Source organism: Notechis scutatus, chromosome 4, assembly GCF_049901735.1.
Source record: "Notechis scutatus isolate UNSWTSFEM ecotype Mainland chromosome 4, rNotScu1.2, whole genome shotgun sequence".
Classification (NCBI taxonomy): Eukaryota; Metazoa; Chordata; class Lepidosauria; order Squamata; family Elapidae; genus Notechis; species Notechis scutatus.
Genome location: NC_142012.1, coordinates 52,034,462 through 52,052,858, shown reverse-complemented (window position 1 = coordinate 52,052,858; position 18,397 = coordinate 52,034,462). Strand labels below are relative to the sequence as shown.

Here is an 18,397-nt window from a genome sequence, read left to right as displayed (position 1 = left end):
GGGAAAGAAGAATTAAAAACCACACTGAGGGGAAATGTCCAAGAACCTTCCGAAGCCCACTGTTGTGGCCCACCAGTGGCCAGAGGAGCTGGCAGCAGATTCGGACAATGAGGAGGTTGGGGAGGAACATGGGCCAGTCCTGGAGTCTGGGGAAGGTTCGGGGGACAGCTCTGCGTCAGAGGCAGAGATGGGGCTGGGGCTGTCCGACAGTTATCAGCTGCTTTCGCAGTGGGAGATCAGTGGGGAAGAAGAACAGCTGGAGCCTGTTCCCAGTGTGCGCATGCACAAAGCTGTCAGGCGAAGGAACAGCTAAGGAACAAGTGTCAACTTGGGAGTAAAGGCACAGGTGGGACGATGAATGGCCCCTCCCATAGGGAATAAAGAGGAGGGAAAGGGGAGTGGGGTTTGCAGGAGACAATTAGTTCAATTCATGAGAGTGAAGATCTGTGCCTGACTTCTTGCTAAGTAATTGCTGCTACAGAGTGGCATTTGGAAGATATCGGCCTGGCAACTCTCCAAGCCTGATAAAGGCCTGCAGTTGTGAAATCTCATGAAAGACTGTTGGCCGGGACTTTGCTGGAGGGGAATTCCTTTTAACCTAAATAAAAGGGGTTTTATCAGGACGAGGAGTCGGCTTCGTGCTTTTGGGAAGCCTAGGCCAGAACACCCACCAGATCTCAAACCCTGAAACATCTTTGACAGAAAGGACATGTTTGTGTCTCTTTCAAAGTCTGTCTTGGGTTGGGGGAGACGGCTGGTGGGTCTTGAAAACGAATTGAGCTGCAACAGCAACCGAAGTAAGCCCAGCTGTGGAGAAGGATGATGGGGGCCACCATTACTTGTGATGGCCCCGAAGGAGATAACGATGTTACTGGCCCATGTACTGGCATAAAATGGAAGAACATTTTGAGGTGACATTCTCCTGGCTCAAGGGATTAAGCTGGAGGGATGGGACACACGCACACACGCACACACACACACACAAAATGTGTTTCTCTCTTCAAACGAGACCCCTGACCCAAAGAAATCCAGACAGACAGACAGACACACCCAGAAATTCCTGAAGCTATGATGCCCCACGTGTCCACATACCTGGCCCAGAAAAAGTGTGACTCAAAATTATTACATGCATTTGGGGCCAAAAAGAATGTAACACCCTCAAACCTACAGGTGGTGTCACAAAGCTGCTTTTTTTTAATTTCAAGAGGCAAACTGAGACTTTCTGTTTTTTCTTTGAAGAAAAAGGAGGAGGAGGAGGAGGAGGAGGAGGAAGAAGAAGAGAGAAGATGAGGAGGAAGAGGGGAGGAGGAGGAAGGGGAGGAGGAGGAGAAGAAAAGGAGGAGAAGAACAGGAAAGGAAGGGGGAGGAGGCGGAGGCGAAGAAGAAGAAGAACAGGAAGGGGTGGAGGAAGGGAGAAGACGAGGAGGAAGAGGGGAAGGAGGAGGAGGAGGCGAAGAAGATGAGGAGGAGGAGGAAGAGGGGGGGAAGGAGGAAGGGGAGGAGGAGAGAAGAAGAGGAGGAGAAGAACAGGAAAGGAAGGGGGAGGAGGAGGTGAAGAAAGAAGAAGACAAGGAGGAGGAGGAAAGGGGAGGAGGAGAAGAGGAAGAGAACAGGAAGGGGAGGAGGAAGGGGGAGGAGAAGAAGAGGAGAACAGGAAGGGGAGGGGGAGGGAAAGAAGAAGATGAGGGGGAAGAGGGGGAGGAGGAGGAGGGGGAGGGGAGGAAGGGGGAAGAGGAGGAAAAGAAGAGGAAGAGGAGAAAAAAAAAAGTAGTAGTAGTAGTACCACCACCACCAGTAGTAGTACCACCGGTAGTAGTACTAGTAGTAGTTGTTGTTTCTTGGATGAGGGTGAAACATCTTCAAAGGAAAACCAAGAAAGTCCAGTTGCCTCTTGAAAAAGCACCTTTGGGACAACCATGACCTAAAGGACTAAAAACTCCATAGACATCGACAGCTGTGTTTCTTCCAACCCAGGCCATAAGCACCTGGGCACACCGCCTCTTCTCTCCTTCCTTCAAAGGAGGCCTTAGGCCTTCCCTAAGGCCTGCTATTCCACCTCCAGCCTTGCCGTGTTTGCCAAGGTCAGGGAGGACTAGCCTAGGGGGCTTGTCCAGGAGATTTCGGGCTCCAGGCTCTCTTAGATGCCACCAGGATCTGGTTGCCAGCTGCAGCTAGACGCTTGTTCAGGGCCCTCCGTTTTGGGATAACGCCAAACCAAAACCGTGGCTTAATCATTCTCCATTGCTTACAGAGAAATATCGAATACCAAGGGGATCTTGAAGGAGGCGCTCAAAGGAAACAGCCCAACTGGCAACTCTTCTGTCGCGTTGTCGTTGGCAGCTCTGGACACTGGGCAGACTGGCATTGCTGCTGAGGCTGGTGTCGCTGGTGCCATCTTTCAAGTCACTGTGATTCAGCTCTGCAGTAATGTCAAAGGAGAAATTAATCCGGCAATAAACTGATGGCTGTGTCAACCTCTCTGGAACAGAAAACTCCGAAATTTCTCGTTTGCTACAGGGGAAAAGTGAGGACCATTCAGCCGTTTCTGGTGTTCAGCTGGTTCAGACCGGTCCTGGCATAACAGTAGGAAAAAATTTTGACTGGTTTGGAGAACCGGCAAGTACTACCTCTAGGTGGCCCCACCTTCCCGCTCCCGCTCTTCATCCTCTATATTCTGTTTTTTATTACCTCAGCTGATTCACGCAGCAGAGCAGATTGCCACGTCTCAGCTGAGCTAAAAAACAGCACAGCTCACCAGTGTTGATACAAAGGGCGGTGTTGGAGCCCTGCGCATGCACAAGCGAAGCAAGCGCTCTGAAACAGTAGGAAAAACCCACCACTGGTGACCACCACAGCAAAGGACAAGGCTTCGCAGGTGGGTTTACGACAAGTCACCACGGCCAACTCATTGGCCGGATCAGCATTGTAGTTTTCCTCCGCAGGCCAGCTGCCCGGGGGGGGGGGGAGAAGACAGCCAAAATGGGGCGTGGGAGGGCCACACTTGACCCCCCATGCGACCGTATTCGGCCTGGACAGCCTCCTGCAGCACTTTGGCCAGCAAATTGCTGCAGGAGGCCGTCCAGGCCAAAAACAGGGCATGCGGCGGCCACATGTGGACCCCTGCGCCCTGTTTTAGCCACCAGAGGCAGCACAGGCCACAGCCTAAGACAGGGCTGGCAAACCTTTTCAACATTGAGTGCTGAAATGGGAGCACGCGCTCACGTGGGGGAGTGCTGGAAACTGGAAGAGCAGCTCCCCCAGCGCGCTCACGCATTTCTACGCATGTGCACGTCTCCCGCGCACCCTCTGCCCTCCCCGTGTATGCGCACCAGGTACCCGACAATCAGCTGTTGGGCAGTGGCACGCGTGCGCATGTGCAGTGGGGCTCTTCCGGGCGAGCTCTCGCATGCCGGGGGAAATGGCTCTGCGTGCCACTTCCAGCACGCATGGCATCGGTTTGCCACCACAGGGCTACTGCAAAGAAAATGGGGACAAACTATTTTCTAAAGCACCAAAAAAAAAAAAAAAGACAAGAAGCAACGGATGGAAACTCATCAAGGAGAGAAGCAACCTAGAACTGAGGAGAAATTTCCTGACAATTAAAACAATTAATCAGTGTAATAACTTGCCTCCAGAAGTTTTGAATGTTCCAACACGGGAGGTTTTAAAGAAGAGACTTGGACAGCCACTTCTGAAAAGGTATAGGGTTTCCTGCCTGAGCAAGGGATTGGACTAGAAGACCTCCCAGGTCCCTTCCAACTCTGCTCTTCTCTTAAAAAAGGAACCGGCCAGTCAGGATCTGCGAGGCATTACCTGGATAGAGCTGGTAGGAGCCCCTGGTATGATGCCACTTCAGCAGATACCTCCAGTCGCTCAGGGAAGGCCATCCTTCGGCAGCCATGCCCGGCAGAGGGGACGAAGACACGGAGAAGGCCCGGCTGGCCTCCCTGTGGTGGCGACCCCAGCCGCAGCAAGCATCCTTCCTCCCTGCTCCTTTAGCTCTATTTTACAGCATTCCCTCCAAGTGGCGGCCCCTCCATTCCCCCCCACCCCACCCCCAGAGCCTGAAAGATGCTCTCTTGGTGCACCCGACTTAAAAGCTGATCCAGTGCGACATCAATAATTGAAGAGGGGAAAAAAGCCCTTCGTGGCTGTTGCCGAAGGGATATGAATTATTCAGCCTGCAACTGCGATGCAAGGAGGGGCGAAAGCGCTCGAGCGGCCACAGCCGAGTGGCCAATCCAAAAGCAACACACACACAAACACACACACACACACACAGTGCGCACACCTGCCCTCCACACAAACAGCTTCGTCCTGGGCTTTCCTGTCTCCCTAAAGAAAATGAAGAAGGTGGGGAGTCAGGTTTAAAACTTGGCTTCGTTGGGGATGGGGTTTGTAGATTGTATAGCCAGACCAGGATATGAGGGTTTCTTTTAGCTGACCCATCACTCGTTACTTTGCTCCGTTTCCAAAATCAACAGAGTTCTGTTGATGCTAGTATACTGCACGACAGCTAGTCTGACTATGACATGGTAGCAGTGGGGGGGGGGGCAGGATTCAAAAATCCATCAACTGGTTCACTGCCCGGTTGATGGGTAGTTGTGGTCTACCGGAACTTTCTATTACCGGCTTCCGGTGCACTTCCAGAGCCTGGGGGAGGCCATTTTCGCCCTCCCAAGGGTCCGGAGGCTTCCCCCAGGCCTCTAGGAGGGGGCGAACAGAGCATCCCCCGGACTCTGGAGGCCCACCGGAAGCCAGAAACAGGCCCGTTTCCGGACTTCCAGAAGGCCCATTTTCCCCCTCCCAGAGCCTCCACACAGACCCTGCACCTACCTCCATTGAAAATGGGCCACGTGGAGACTCCTAGGAGGGGTGGGGTGGGCGGGGCCAGCCGGTCGGTTGACATACCGGTCCGGTGAACCAGATGTAACTTTAACAACCAGTTTGCCTGAACCAGTCCAAACCGGTAGAATCCCATTCCTACCTAGTAGTAATGGAAATATCCCCCACCCTTTCCTGTCGTGCTATAAATTGTTACAAGATAGTCCTCGACTTACGACAGTTCATTTAGGGACTGTTCAAAGTTACAATTTCACTGAACATAGGGACTTACACGGCCATTTTTTTCCACGCGTAGGACTAATTGCAGCCTCCCCGGGATTCACGTGATTAACATTCAGGTTGCTGGAGAGCCGCCTCACGTTTATAACAGTTGCAGTCTTCAGGGTTCACTTTTGCGACCTTCTGGTAAACAAAATCAATGGGGAACCCAGATTTGTTGGACGTACCGTACTGCTAATTTTTAACACCTGCAGCGATTCGCTTAATGAAATGTGGCAAGAAAAGTCGTAAAATGGGACCGACTCACTTGACAATTTTTTTTTTCACTTAACAACATCAAGGTCGGGCTCAGTTGTGGTCGTGGGCTAGGTGCATTGGATTTAAATTTGGAGAATGAATATGTAAAACCTTGTATGATTCAAGTAACTTTGGATATAATGTAATGCCAGACTAATGGGAGAATGTCTGCTTTAAAATTAACACTAAATTATACTCCAAAAGAAAATTTTTATAAGATGATGTATGCCTGGTGTACAACACCAATAAGTTGTCAAGAATATATAAAGGTATTGGAAATGTAAATGTAAATGTAAAAAAGAGACTTTTTATCATTTATGATGGACATGTGATAAAGCAAAAAAATATTGGAGTAAGATTCACATCTTCATACAAAAGATTCTCAAAGCCAAAGGGAATATAAAGATATTCCTAAGAGGTCTGTAAGGGGCGTGCATAAGTGCACCATCGTGCCTCCCATCTCTGTCCTATTGTCCCCATTTAATTGTACCTATTTTCTGTATTCTTACTCATGTTTATACTTGTACCTATTATTTTGAAAGTGATTGACAAATCAAAATAAATAAAATAAAAATAACACTAGAAAAAGCTGGCTGAGGAATTCTGGGAGTTGAAGTCCGCGAGTCTTAAAGTTGCCAAGGTTGGAGACCCCTGAATTAGAGAGCTTCTGGCATCCTTAAAATGAAAAGATAAAGTGACAGAAAGATGGCTGGATCCTATCACCTGATCAGAAAAAAAAATGTTTCTTAACTTCAAACAACCTTTGTGGCTACTTTACGGTGCAAAGGAGGGATTGCTTTCATCTTCTCCAATCAGCTTTCTTTTTTTTCCTTTCGTCTTTGTTGGGTTAACTATAAAAGGGGATATAAGCAGTGGTGCGATTCAACCGGTATTACAACCGCTTCGATGAGCGTGCTACCGGTTCTCCTGAACCGGTCCATACCGGCTGAATCCCAGCACTGGATGTAAGCTAAGGATCTGGGTTCTCTCACTGAATGAGAGGAATCCCTTTTTGTCTGAATATTCTGATAAATATTGTAATGAAATTATCTTCCTGTCTTGGGTCTGTCTCACTAGAAAATATGCATGCCGAGGCATGAGCCTAAAATTGGCCTTGGCCAATCCGTCTCCTTCCAGTGGATCAGAATGCAAGGATCACAATGCCTGATTGTTGGGGCTACAGCAACGCTGCACAAACATTCATCCAGGCCCAGGGGTCCTTTCGGCCCCCAAAACTGATAGGACAAGTCCAGACCAAGGAGTCCACTCATGTTTACAACCCTGAGTTCCGGAGGAAACCAACCAAATTTCAGCTGTTTTCCTCTTGTGGAAACCATGCGCTCAGCTGACAGACACCGATTTCACATTCTTTAAATGCACAGAGATGCTGAGTCAGGACAAGCTGAATGAATGAGCTGCCAAGAACCTGTCTGAGTTCATCCTACAACAATTTTGGGTCTGGTCTGATTTTCGTTCTACATGTTTTAGAAAACCGCTTGGCCAGGATTGAGCTGACTCTAAGAAACGCGATTGCCCGTGTTTCCCTGAAAATAAACCTGGGTCTTATATTAATTTTTGCTCCAAAATGTGCATTAGGCTTATTTTCCAGTTAGGTCTTACTTTCAGGAAAATATGGTATTAAAATGCATCCATCTAGCTGATGATCTTAATTGCAGTTTATTTTTGGGGTAGGGTTTATATTATAAGCATCCCAAAAAATCAAGCTTAGGGCTTATTTTCCAGTTGGGTCTTATTTTCGTGAAAGTATGGTACTAAAATGCATCTGGCTGATGATCTTCACTGGGGCTTATTTTTGAGGTAAGGTTTATATTACAAGCATCCTGAAAAACCAAGCTAGGGATTATTTTCAGGAAAATACGGTACTAAAATGCATCTGGTTGACTATCTTCACTGGGTTTATTTTTGGGATAGAGTTTATATTACGAGCATCCAGAAAAATAAAGCTAGGATTTATTTTCTGGTTGGGTCTTATTTTCAGGGAAATACGGCACTAAAATGTATCCATCTGGCTCACTGGAGCTTATTTTTGGGGTAGGGTATACATTACAAGCATCCAGAAAAATCAAGGTAGGACTTATTTAAGGCCTAGGTTGGGTCTTATTTTGGGGGACCACTTGGTATAAAAAGCCTGTTACCCTGTAATGTTAAGCTCTGGAAGAACAGCTCAGAATCATAGCCAAACAAATAGAAAAGTATAAACGCATGCAAAACCCTCACAGAATCAACACAACCCCTCAGCTGGATAGGGATCGGAAAAAAATCCGGCTGAGAAAAGGCTGGAAATTATCTTAGAAACATGAACTCTTAAAAACTTGGGAGGTTGTTGCTCAAGGAGGACCAGGTAGTCCTCGGCTTATGATCCCAATCGAGCCCAAATTTTCTGCCGCTAAATGAAACATGTGTTACGTGAATGTTGTCCTATTGTGCGACTCTCCTTGCCACGGTTGTTCAGTGAATCCCTGCAGCTGTTAAGTGAGTCACCCGGCTGTTCTGTGAATCCGGACTCGCCAATATCTTTGCTTGCAAGAAGGTCACAAAAAGGGTTCCTGGGACCCCAGAGACACGGCCACCGTCGTAAATATGAACTGCTGGCCAAGCGGCTGAATTTCGGTCATGTGACTGTGGGGATGCTGCAACGGTTGTGTGAAAAACGGCTCATGAGTGCTGTTATAACTCTGAACAGTCACTAAATGAACTGTGGGGTAAGATGAGATCTACCTGTATATGTCTGGCTCTGTTTCTTTGTCAAACTGAAAACCAACCAAACCAACAAGCTCTCCTTCACAGTGGACAACAGAGGGCGGTATTCAGCAGGTTCTGACCAGTCCTGGAGAACCAGTAGAGGAAACTTTGAGTAGTTTGGAGAACCGGCCAATCCCACCTGTGACTGGCCCCGCCCCCTTCCATTCTCTGCCTCCCATTGAGTCCCAGCTGATCGGCTGGGTCTTCTTTGGTTGCCCTGCACAGGAGAATGGAGCTGGAAAGCAGGTTAGTGGGGCGAAGAGGGATTTTACAGTATATCCTTCCCTTGCCACGCCCATCAAGCCACGCCCACAGAACCAGTAGTAAAAAATTTTTGAATCCCATCACTGGTGGACAAGCCAAGCTGAACCGATCCACGGCTGGCAATCGGGGGTATTTTGCACCCCTCTGTGCTGCTGTCCACTCCCCAAGAGCCCCCAATTTGCTGTATGTGGTAAGATTTCAAGAGAGAGAGAGAGAGAGAGACCCCAAAAGAAGAATGCAACCTTAACAAGGAGCAGCAAGGATTCACAGTGAGTTATCTACCAAGCAGCCCCTCTATCAACCTTCAGAGTCTCCTGAAATTTTAGAGCAGTGAATGGCTAGCCTTTTCGTCGCCAAGGGCCCAAAGCGCATGTGTGCGTGCGCATCCCCCAAATGCAACACGCACCCCACCCCCACACACGTGCAACCCCCACACATGCATCTCACCTCCTGCACATGCGTGCACGACCCCCATACATGCCCTGTCCCCTGCACCTGCACGGCAGAGACCAGCTGGCCGATGGAGGCGCTTGCACGCATGTGCGGCGGATCTGAGCTGGGGCAACGGCTGGCGTGCCCAGAGAGGGGGCTCTGTGTGCCACCTCTGAGTGCCTTCACAACTTCAGAGCTACCTATGGCTCTGTCCCAGGTCATGCTGGTGACAAATTCAAAACCTGGCTAGGCACCTTTTGGGAGAGTGTCACCCTCCTCACCTGCAGCCAGTTCTTGCAATAGGTTGACCCCGCTCACTCAAGATCAGATTCTGGATGAGATCTTATTACAGGCCAACCTACCATTCAATCAATCAATCAGAATAGAGTTGGAAGGGACCTTGGAGGTCTTCTAGTCCAACCCCCTGCTCAAGCAAGAGACCCCCATACCGTTTCAGACTGTCCAGTCCCTTCTTAAAGACCAGGCAAGATATTCTGCTCTGGAAAAAAAATCGGGGCCGGACAAAGAGACCCCCGCCGCGCGCCCGGGGAGCGCCCGCTGCTTTCCCTCGCCAGGGCGGGGCGGCGGCGTGTTGCACAGAGGCTGGTCTGTGGCTGGCCCAGCTCCCTTTTCCTGCCGCTCAGCGGCCTCCGCTCGCACCGCCCGGGCTCCGCTCAGGTATCCGGCTGGGGCTGTCAGGAGTTGCTACCGCCGGCGCAGCTCCACGCGGCTCCAGTCCCGCGTTGCCTCGGGAAGGGAAAGGCAAAACCAGGAGCCGCTGCTGCCATTGCAAAGCGCCGCCGCGGCTCTTCCTTTTTGCCTTTCCCTTCCTGAGGCAACGCGGGACTGGAGCCACGCAGAGCCGCGCCGGCGGTAGCAACTCCTGACTCGGGGCCTCCGAGGGGAGGGGAAGGAGGAGAAGAAGGGGTGGGGGGAAAGGAGGGGGCGATTCCCCAAAAAATCGGAATTCCGATTTTAATCGGAAGAATATCATAAAGACTTCTAGTGATAGAGCAAACACAAGTTCGGGAGACAAGCCATTCCACTGGTTAATTGTCCTCCCTGTTAGGAAGTTTCTCCTTAATTCTGGGTTGCTTCTCTCCTGGATTAGTTTCCATCCCTTATTTCTTATCTTGCCTTCAGGTGCTTTGGAAAATAAAATGAGGAGGAGGGGAGGAGGAGGAGGAGGGAGCACTGAGGGCTCCTTGGTGCTCTCTGAGCTTGCTTGTTTTCCTGCAGATGTTTCATGACCCAACTAGGTAACATCATCAGTGATAGTACCATTCATTGTCAAAGTGCCTAAAAATATCAGTTCTTTTCATATTCATAGAAGTCTTTAGCTTACCTCCATCAGACACCGTTGTAGACTGCAGGGAGAGAAGGGAAAAAGAGAGAGAGAGAAATAATTAGTCTTGAATGCAAAAACTGGAAAATTCTAAGATCTGAGCCAGATTCTTTATGCACCCCTTTGATCCAACCTTCAAACCGTTAGCCCATTCAGTGTGATTTGATTCGGTCCGTTAATGAGAACAAAACGTTCCCGGTGAAAGTAAAGGTAAATTTTGAATGAATAAAGTTGATTTCAGAGGGAAGGAGACAGTATATTTATTCATAAAAGCGAAGTATCACTTACGCATCATCACAAAATCTCCAGAACCATAAAGCCTACAAACTTGAAATTTGGGCACCTATGTTCCTCTTGGCTTCTAGGTGCTCACTAAGAAAGGATTTTTTGAAAGGACCATCAGAGCATTAGTATTTCCTATATTATTATTATTATTATTATTATTATTATTATTATTATTATTATTATTATTATTATTATTATTATTATTAACATGCTCTGATGCTAAGGAGATCTACTCCCCCTCTCCACCTGAAAAGAAATCACTTCCAAATGCAAAACACAAGCAGAGGAGTTTCAGTTTCACGGCACCAAGCAGCTTTAGGACAGAACACTTAAGCTAAGCCATTCCATTCCATTCCTGATTCATTCTACTATTATTCTATTCTATTCTATTCTATTCTATTCTATTCTATTCTATTCTATTATTCTATTCTATTCTATTCTATTCTATTCTATTCTATTCTATTCTATTCTATTCTATTCCATTCCATTCCATTCCATTTTATTCCTAATTCTAATTCTAATTCTAATTCCAATCCCATCCCATCCTTAATCCATTCTACTATTATTCTAGTTCTAATTCTATTCTCATTTTCCGACGTGCTGTTTATCGGATTGAAAAATAAGCCACTGCAAGGCAGAAAAATCCTGAATAAATCCACAGTCAACACTGTTGCTGCCACAGGGACCTAGCTCCTGGGATCTGCGTCTCGTAAACAACAACCTGGTCTCTGATGAACTGAATTTTGCAAAAAGGAATTCCCTTAATGGCAACGGTGTCTTGAATTTATTTACAGCCCACAATTTAACCTTTTTTTCTGATGTCCACCTTGGCAACTTTAAGACTTGTGGACTTCAAGTCCCAGAATTCCTCAGCCAACAAATTCTGGGAGTTGAAGTTCACAAGCAGTAGTGGGATTCCAATAATTTAACCACCAGTTCACTGCCTTAATAATTTCTTCCAACCACCATTTCACTAAATTGCTCAGAAACTTCACAACCAGTTCTTGTGAACCGGTGCGAACTGGCTGAATCACATCACTGTCCACAAGTCTTAAATTTGCTAAGGTTGGAGACCCCTGATCTCATCCATCCATTCCTATGAACGGAGACCGTCATTACAGGTAGGCATACACGAATGAAGTTCGCTGGCTGCATGTGCAGAGGGGTGTGTGCCTTGACTTACAACCATAGTGGGCGCCCCCGAAGTTACCTCACTTTAGTGAAACGCCGGTCAAATGGAGATTTGGCCCTGTTTTGCGGCTTCTCCTGGAGAATCGTGCCAATCGTTAAGTTGACGACAACGGTTGGTTCGTCAGGAAGGGTCGCAAAAAAGCGGATCGGGGGACACCCGCGCCTGGGACATCACGACCGTCGTAACTATGAAACCAGATGCCCACCATCTGAATTTGGATCAGGGGACTGTGTGGGTGTCACGACAGTCGTAAGTGTGAAAAATGGCCGTTAAGTGACTTTTTCCCCAGTGCCATTATCACTTTGAATGGTCACTCAACAAACTATCGTAAGTCGAGGACTAGCTGTACTTGAGGATTTGTTCACTATGATGTCGGACTGAGCTTTGTTCATTTTTTTAAAACTCATCATCTAATTCGTTCCTGGCCAGCAGCTGTTCCTACTGGGAAGAAATAAAATAGCTTCCGTACCTGACGTCAGACAACAAATCGAGATTAAAACATTTCCTTTTGGAAGGGAAGGTTATAAATGTCTGAATTATCAGATGTTAAATTGACAAACCGGGTGAAACCCCAACGGAAAACGTGCAATCCAAGACAGAAGCCCTGTTTAGTGTTATGTTTCTTCTCCATCCAGAGCACCTCCAAAAACATTCCCCCCTCCAACAAGGATTAAAAAGAGCCTAAGAAATAACCCAACTTTTTAAACCTTCTTTCTGCCATTCAATCTGCCCTGAATCTTTTCAATATCCCACCCCGATCTTTTGAAATATTTGTCTTCCACTCGATTCCAAAGAGATTAAAAACCTAAAGCAATGCAACCCGCAAGAGGATTAACATTTTGAACAAGCCACAAAATAGTTGTGGAACTGCCGTAAACCAACAAAAAAGTAGCTAAAAAAAAAAACATCAAGGAAAAGACAAAAATATTTTAAATGGATTGGGAAGCTCACATGGGAAAGTCAACATTTAGCATTAGTATACGAGGAAACTATTGTATTGTTCATTGACATTGACAAATAACCAATAGAAAAGAAATCACCAATCTGCAGAATAAAGAGAAAAAGACATTTTCCCCTAAAACCCAATTCCCCTTCTCTCTCTCTCTCTCTCTCTCTCTTTTTTTTTTAGAAAAGTAAACTTACACGACTGGCGTTGCAAATTTTATCCATGAACAGACAGACTTCTGGGAATTATTATCTTTCATTTAAGTAAAATTCTCGGGCTGGTCGCTGAGACATGCTCCTTCCTCGCCGTCACAACTGGGAGTGTGCAGTATCTTCCCTTCTTCCTTCCTTCCCTCCTTCCTCCCCCTCCCAAGTGGGGACCCACCCAGGTTCAATGTAGACTTCGTCACCGTGCTACAACATGGAGAAGCAGCCTAAATTCTGGGCTCTAAATTCTTGGGTGACAACCTCTGCATAGCAATGAGCCGTCGACCCAGATAAGCATATTGGTAGATTATCGGTACGAGATTTTTCGGCCAGAATTTTTTGTTGCTGGTTTCTATGTTTTTGTTTTGTTTTGAAGTTCAATTCCTCCTTTAGGCAAGTTGAATCTTTAAAGCTCTGGATTCAAACAGTCCTGTAAAAGCTTGTTTGCCATTCGCTGCTTTCTTAGCATGTAGCTGCACGTCCGCAGAATGGTTACAATCGCACGGAAAGTCGGATCTGTGCCTTGCTCCAATCGACTTGCTCGTTCTTCGCTCCTTTTGAGTGTAAGTTTACAAGGCCTTCTCTCCTGGAAGAACAGGATTTCCACCGCCCCCCCCCCCAAAAGGGTACCACACCCTCTTGTTTGAAACCAGGAGGCTCCGAAAAGGTTGAACAGAAATTTATGTAGAAAAAGAAAACAATTAAAGTGCCCAGCCAAGTCCTGGACTTGCAATGCCCTCCTTTAGCGACCATTCAAAGTTATGACATCACTGAGAAAAGGGACTTACGGCCACCTGTCACACGACCGTCGTAGGATCCCCCCGCGGCCATGTGATCAAAATGCAGGCACTTGGTGATGGCCTCCTACTTATGATGGTTGCAGCCAATGGTGGGTTTCCAAATTGTATCCTACTGGTTCTATGTGCGGTTCTATGCACAGTACAAGTTCTATGCACACGGTTCTAACGTGTTTTGTGCACGCGCAGAGGGTTCAGACTGACCTCTGTCAAGGCTGGTAAACTGAGCTGTTTTTTAGCTCAGCTGAGGCGTGGCAATCCACTCTGCCATGTGAATTAGCTGAGCTAAAAAACAAGGGAATATAGGAGAGGTAAAGCCTGGTGAGCGGGGCCAACCAGAGGTGGTATTTGCCGGTTCTCTGAACTAGGCAAATTTTTTGCTACCAGTACACCAGAACCGGTCCAAACCGTTTGAGTACCACCTCTGCAACATCCCAGGGTCATGCGATCCCTTTTTTGGTCACCTTCTGACAAGCAAAATCGATGGGATTTGACTTTACATCCGTTTGCCGAACTTACCCAACGGTGGTGATCCAGTTAACGACGGCGGTGAGAAAGATGGTAAAATGGGGCCAAGAAAAGTCACTTAGCAAACTTTGCTTCTAACCTTCATGGGGGCTCACAAGGACTCATCCACGGACGGAAGCAAACCAAGATTGATCAGAACTTGGTTCCGGATTTTTTTTCAGGTTACGCTCTGAAGTCAGATTATTTCGGGGGCTTTAGGAAATCTGCAATAAAAATACCTCCCATGGTGCAGTTAATATTCCACTGCATTGTTTCCTCGGAATCCAGCAATAAGAAGCCAAAAAAAAAAATATGACTGCTGTTATTAGATTGATCCAGATGCTGAAAAATAAGAAGGAGCAGATGGAAACCTCTGGGACCCTTCTTGGCTCGATCCCAGGATCATCTGGATGTGACCAGATCCACTGCAAAGCTTCAAAGACAGAAACCATCTGCTCTTAACTACAGAACCGAATAACAGAGTTGGAAGGGACCTTGGAGGTCTTCTAGTCCCACCCTCTGCTCAGGCAGGAAAGGGTATAGCATTTCAGACAAATGTCAGACAAGTGACTATCCGATGTCTTCTTAAAAACTTCCAGTGTTGGAGCATTGACAACTTCTGGAGGCAAGTTGTTCCACTGATTAATTGTTCTAACTGTCAGGAAATTTCTCCCTGGTTCCAGGTTGCTTCTCTCCTTGATTAGTTTCTACCCATTGCTTCTTGTCCTGCCTTCAGGCGCTTTGGAGAATAGCTTGACTCCCTGTTCTTTGGGGCAGCCCTTCAAATATTAGAAGACTGCTATCATGTCACCTCCTAGTCCTTCTCTTCATTAGACCAGACATACACAATTCTCACAACCTTCATTGCATGTTTTAGCCTCCAGTCCTTAATCATCTTTGTTGCTCTTCTCTGCATTCTTTCTAGAGTCTTGAAAGGATTAGAGCATATACAGAGTGCACCTGGCTTGACTTTTGATTCCCTTGCTGGGCTTAGCTGAGCACCACGGTAACTTGTGCTGAGCTGGGAGCTGAGCCAACTGCAGAGATAAAAACTTCTAGGCGAACTGCCAACCTTAGCCGAGCAAAGCAACTACTTGAGAAACGCAAAATGCATCTATCTGCTCGCAGTAACTAACTTAAAATGTGTTCTTCCCAGTAACTTAAAATGTGAGAAACGAAGCTTTGGGCTAAAATGTATTTCTTTCCAATCCATCTAAGTAAAGGTTCCTTTGTTTGCAGAAGCGCCAAGAAAATTTCACAAGCTTTGCATATGATATGAAATAATGTTTTCGTAGCAATGATGGTTTTTGCAAGCTGGGTAATCAATGAACATTCAAGAAAAAGTTTTTTTGTGCGCACGCACCTGCTTTTCTCTCTCTGCCTTGCTGTTTAAGGTGGGAGACTAAAAGGTCGCCCAGTTTTTGCTTCTTGATCAGAGAAATAAAAGCTGATTATCGGTAGCCTCATGTTCAGAGTTTCATTGGACTTATTAGATTCTTAACAGATAATTAGAGTTGGAAGGGACCTTGTAGGTCATCTAGTCCAACCCCCCACCCAAGCGGGAGACCCTACACCATTTCTGACAAATGGCAGTCCAATCTCTTCTTGAAAGTCTCTAGTGATGGTGCTCCCACAACTTCCGAGGGCAAGCTGTTCCATTGGTTGATTATTCTCACTGTCAGAAAGTTTCTCCTTATTTCCAGGTTAAATCTCTCCTTGTTCAGTTTCCATCCATTATTCCTTGTCTAGCCTACAGGCGCTTTAGAAAATAGCTTGACCCCTTCCTCCCTGTGGCAGCCCCTCAAATATTGGAAGACTGCTATCATGTCTCCCCTGGTCCTTCTCTTTACTAGACTAGCCAAGCCCAGTTCCTGCAACCGTTCGTTGTATGTTTTAGCCTCCAGTCCCCTAATCATCCTGGTTGCTCTTCTCTGTACTTTTTCTAGAGCCTCAACATCTTTTTTATAATGTGGTGAACAAAACTGGATGCAGTACTCTAGGTGTGGGCTTACTAAGGCTTCATAGAGTGCTATTAATACTTCTCTTGATTGTATCCCTCTGTTAATACAACTTAGGATTGCATTAGCTTTTTTGGCTGCTGCTGCACACTACTGACTCATATTTAGTTGGTTGTCCACTAAGACTCCAAGATCCCTCTCACAGTTACTGCTATTGAGCCTGGTTTCACCCAGTCTATATGTGTCCTTTTAGCTTTTCTTGCCTAAGTGTAGGACTTTACTTTTCTCTACATTGAATTTCATTTTGTTAGATACGGCCCAGTGTTCTAGTCTGTCAAGATCCATCTGGATCTTGAGCCTGTCTTCTTGGGTGTTAGCTATTCCTGCCAGCTTAGTATCATCTGCAAATTTGGTAAGTTCCCCTTCTATTCCCTCATCTAAGTCGTTAATGAAGATATTGAAGAGTACTGGGCCTAAGATGGAACCTTGTGGCACCCCACTGCTTACCTCCCTCCATGTAGGCTTAGACCCATTAAGGACTACTCGTTGAGTACGGTTTGCCAGCCAGTTGCGAGTCCATCTAGTGGTGGTGCTATCTATTCCACTTTTTTCTAGCTTACTAAGAAGTAGGTTGTGGTCTACCTTGTCAAATGCCTTGCTGAAATCTAAATATATTATGTCCACAGTATTTTGCTGGTCTACTACTTTAGTCACTGTGTTGAAGAATGAAATAAGATTGGTTTGCCATGATCTGTTCTTCACAAACCTGTACTGACTGCTAGTTATTACTTTACTTGTTTCTAGATGTTGGCAGATCTGTTTTTTTATTACCTTTTCCAGTATCTTCCCGGGTATTGATGTTAGGCTGATTGGTCTATAGTTTCTTGGGTCTGTTTTTTTCCCTTTTTTGAAGATGGAAAACCACATCAGCTCTTTTCCAGTCCTCTGGTAGTTCCCCGGTGCTGCTGAGCTGCACTCGAAAAACTTTGCAGTCTCAACATCTTTTTTACATCGTGGCGACCAAAACTGGATGCAGTATTCCAAGTGTGGCCTTCCCAAGGCATTATAAAGCAGTATTAACACTTCACGTGATCTTGATTCTATCCCTCTATTAATGCAGCCTAGGACTGTGTTGGCTTTTTTGGCTGCTTCCACACATAGCTGGCTCATATTTAAGTGATTGTCCACTAGGACTCCAAGATCCCTCTCACAATTACTACTATTGAACCAGGTTGAAGCCCAGAAATGTTAAAGTTGCCAAGGTTGGACACCCTTGGTCTAGAATAAGGGTCTTCAAACTTGGCCACTTTAAGACTTGTGGACTTCAACTCCCAGAAGTCCTGAGCTAACATGACTGGAGGAGGAATTCTGGGAGTTGAAGTCCACAAGTCTTAAAGCTGTCAAGTTCGAAGACCCCTGGTCTAGAAGGATAGGGGGCCAGCGTCTGGGTTAGAGCAGCTACCTCTGGTCCAGGGCCACAGGTGTGAGGTTGTGCATTGAAACAACTGATGCTAGGCTACCTGAGGAACTATCCTATGTGAAGGAAGTGGCCTCAAAGCTTTATTATGCCCTTGGGGATCACACAACCATCATCATCATCTTCTAACGACCTCCTAATCTCTTGCGGGGTGGAGTCTGGGCAACTGAATGGAGCCGAGTGATTATTGGCCGGATGCCCTTCTTGTTGGCAATGTGGAGTCATATTCAGCAAATATATTTCTCATCGTGCCCAGAGAGAGAAACATCTGCCTCTTCCTAGGATTGAACTCACAGCCTCCTGACTGTGAGGCGAGAGCTCCGCCTCTAGGCCACCACACCACTCAGTGATCACACAACCAGCCCCAAAGTCTAAATCGGCCACCATCTCCATAAGAAAACCTTTGCAGTTACGAATACTAAACGTTGCTAAGAAAAGCCGAATTAAAGACTCAAAAAATGAGGAACCGGGGAAGGGGAAAGTGACTTCGAGACAGAGTACCCCGAAGTATATTTATGATTAATTTTCCTGAGTCAACTTGAACTGTGTCATTGACCGTCTTCGTTCCAAATCATCAAAAGTCACAAGTTACCTCAAGATCCTCGAGCGAACGGGTAACGCTGAATCTCTTGGAGCGCCCAAACGATCTCCGAGCCGAAGAAGAGGGATGGAAGAGTTGCACCAATCCAAAAGCGGGTCCGAATTTTGTGCCCTAAATCAGCCAAAAACAGACATTGAATGTCGGTGTCAGCGTTCCAAGTAACGACCTCCAAATTAAAAGACTCCCGAGACTGTTATCTTCTCAAAGATCCATTTTATTAGAGTCTAGCCCGATATCCGTGCTTGGCTACAAAGCTATGTGGT

General features: G+C 46.6%; 1 protein-coding gene across 1 annotated transcript in view; it reads right to left on the bottom strand.

Annotated features, from left to right (window-relative positions):
• RGS12 (regulator of G protein signaling 12) overlaps positions 1-18,397 on the bottom strand; it is a 64,865-nt gene that overhangs the window by 33,537 nt on the left and 12,931 nt on the right. The window contains exons 3-5 of the mRNA XM_087963440.1: positions 18,126-18,245; positions 10,166-10,187; positions 2,250-2,419 (exon numbers count right to left, since the gene is read on the bottom strand). Coding sequence (XP_087819566.1) covers positions 2,250-2,419; positions 10,166-10,187; positions 18,126-18,245 — 312 coding nt within the window. The remainder of the gene's footprint in view (positions 1-2,249; positions 2,420-10,165; positions 10,188-18,125; positions 18,246-18,397) is intronic.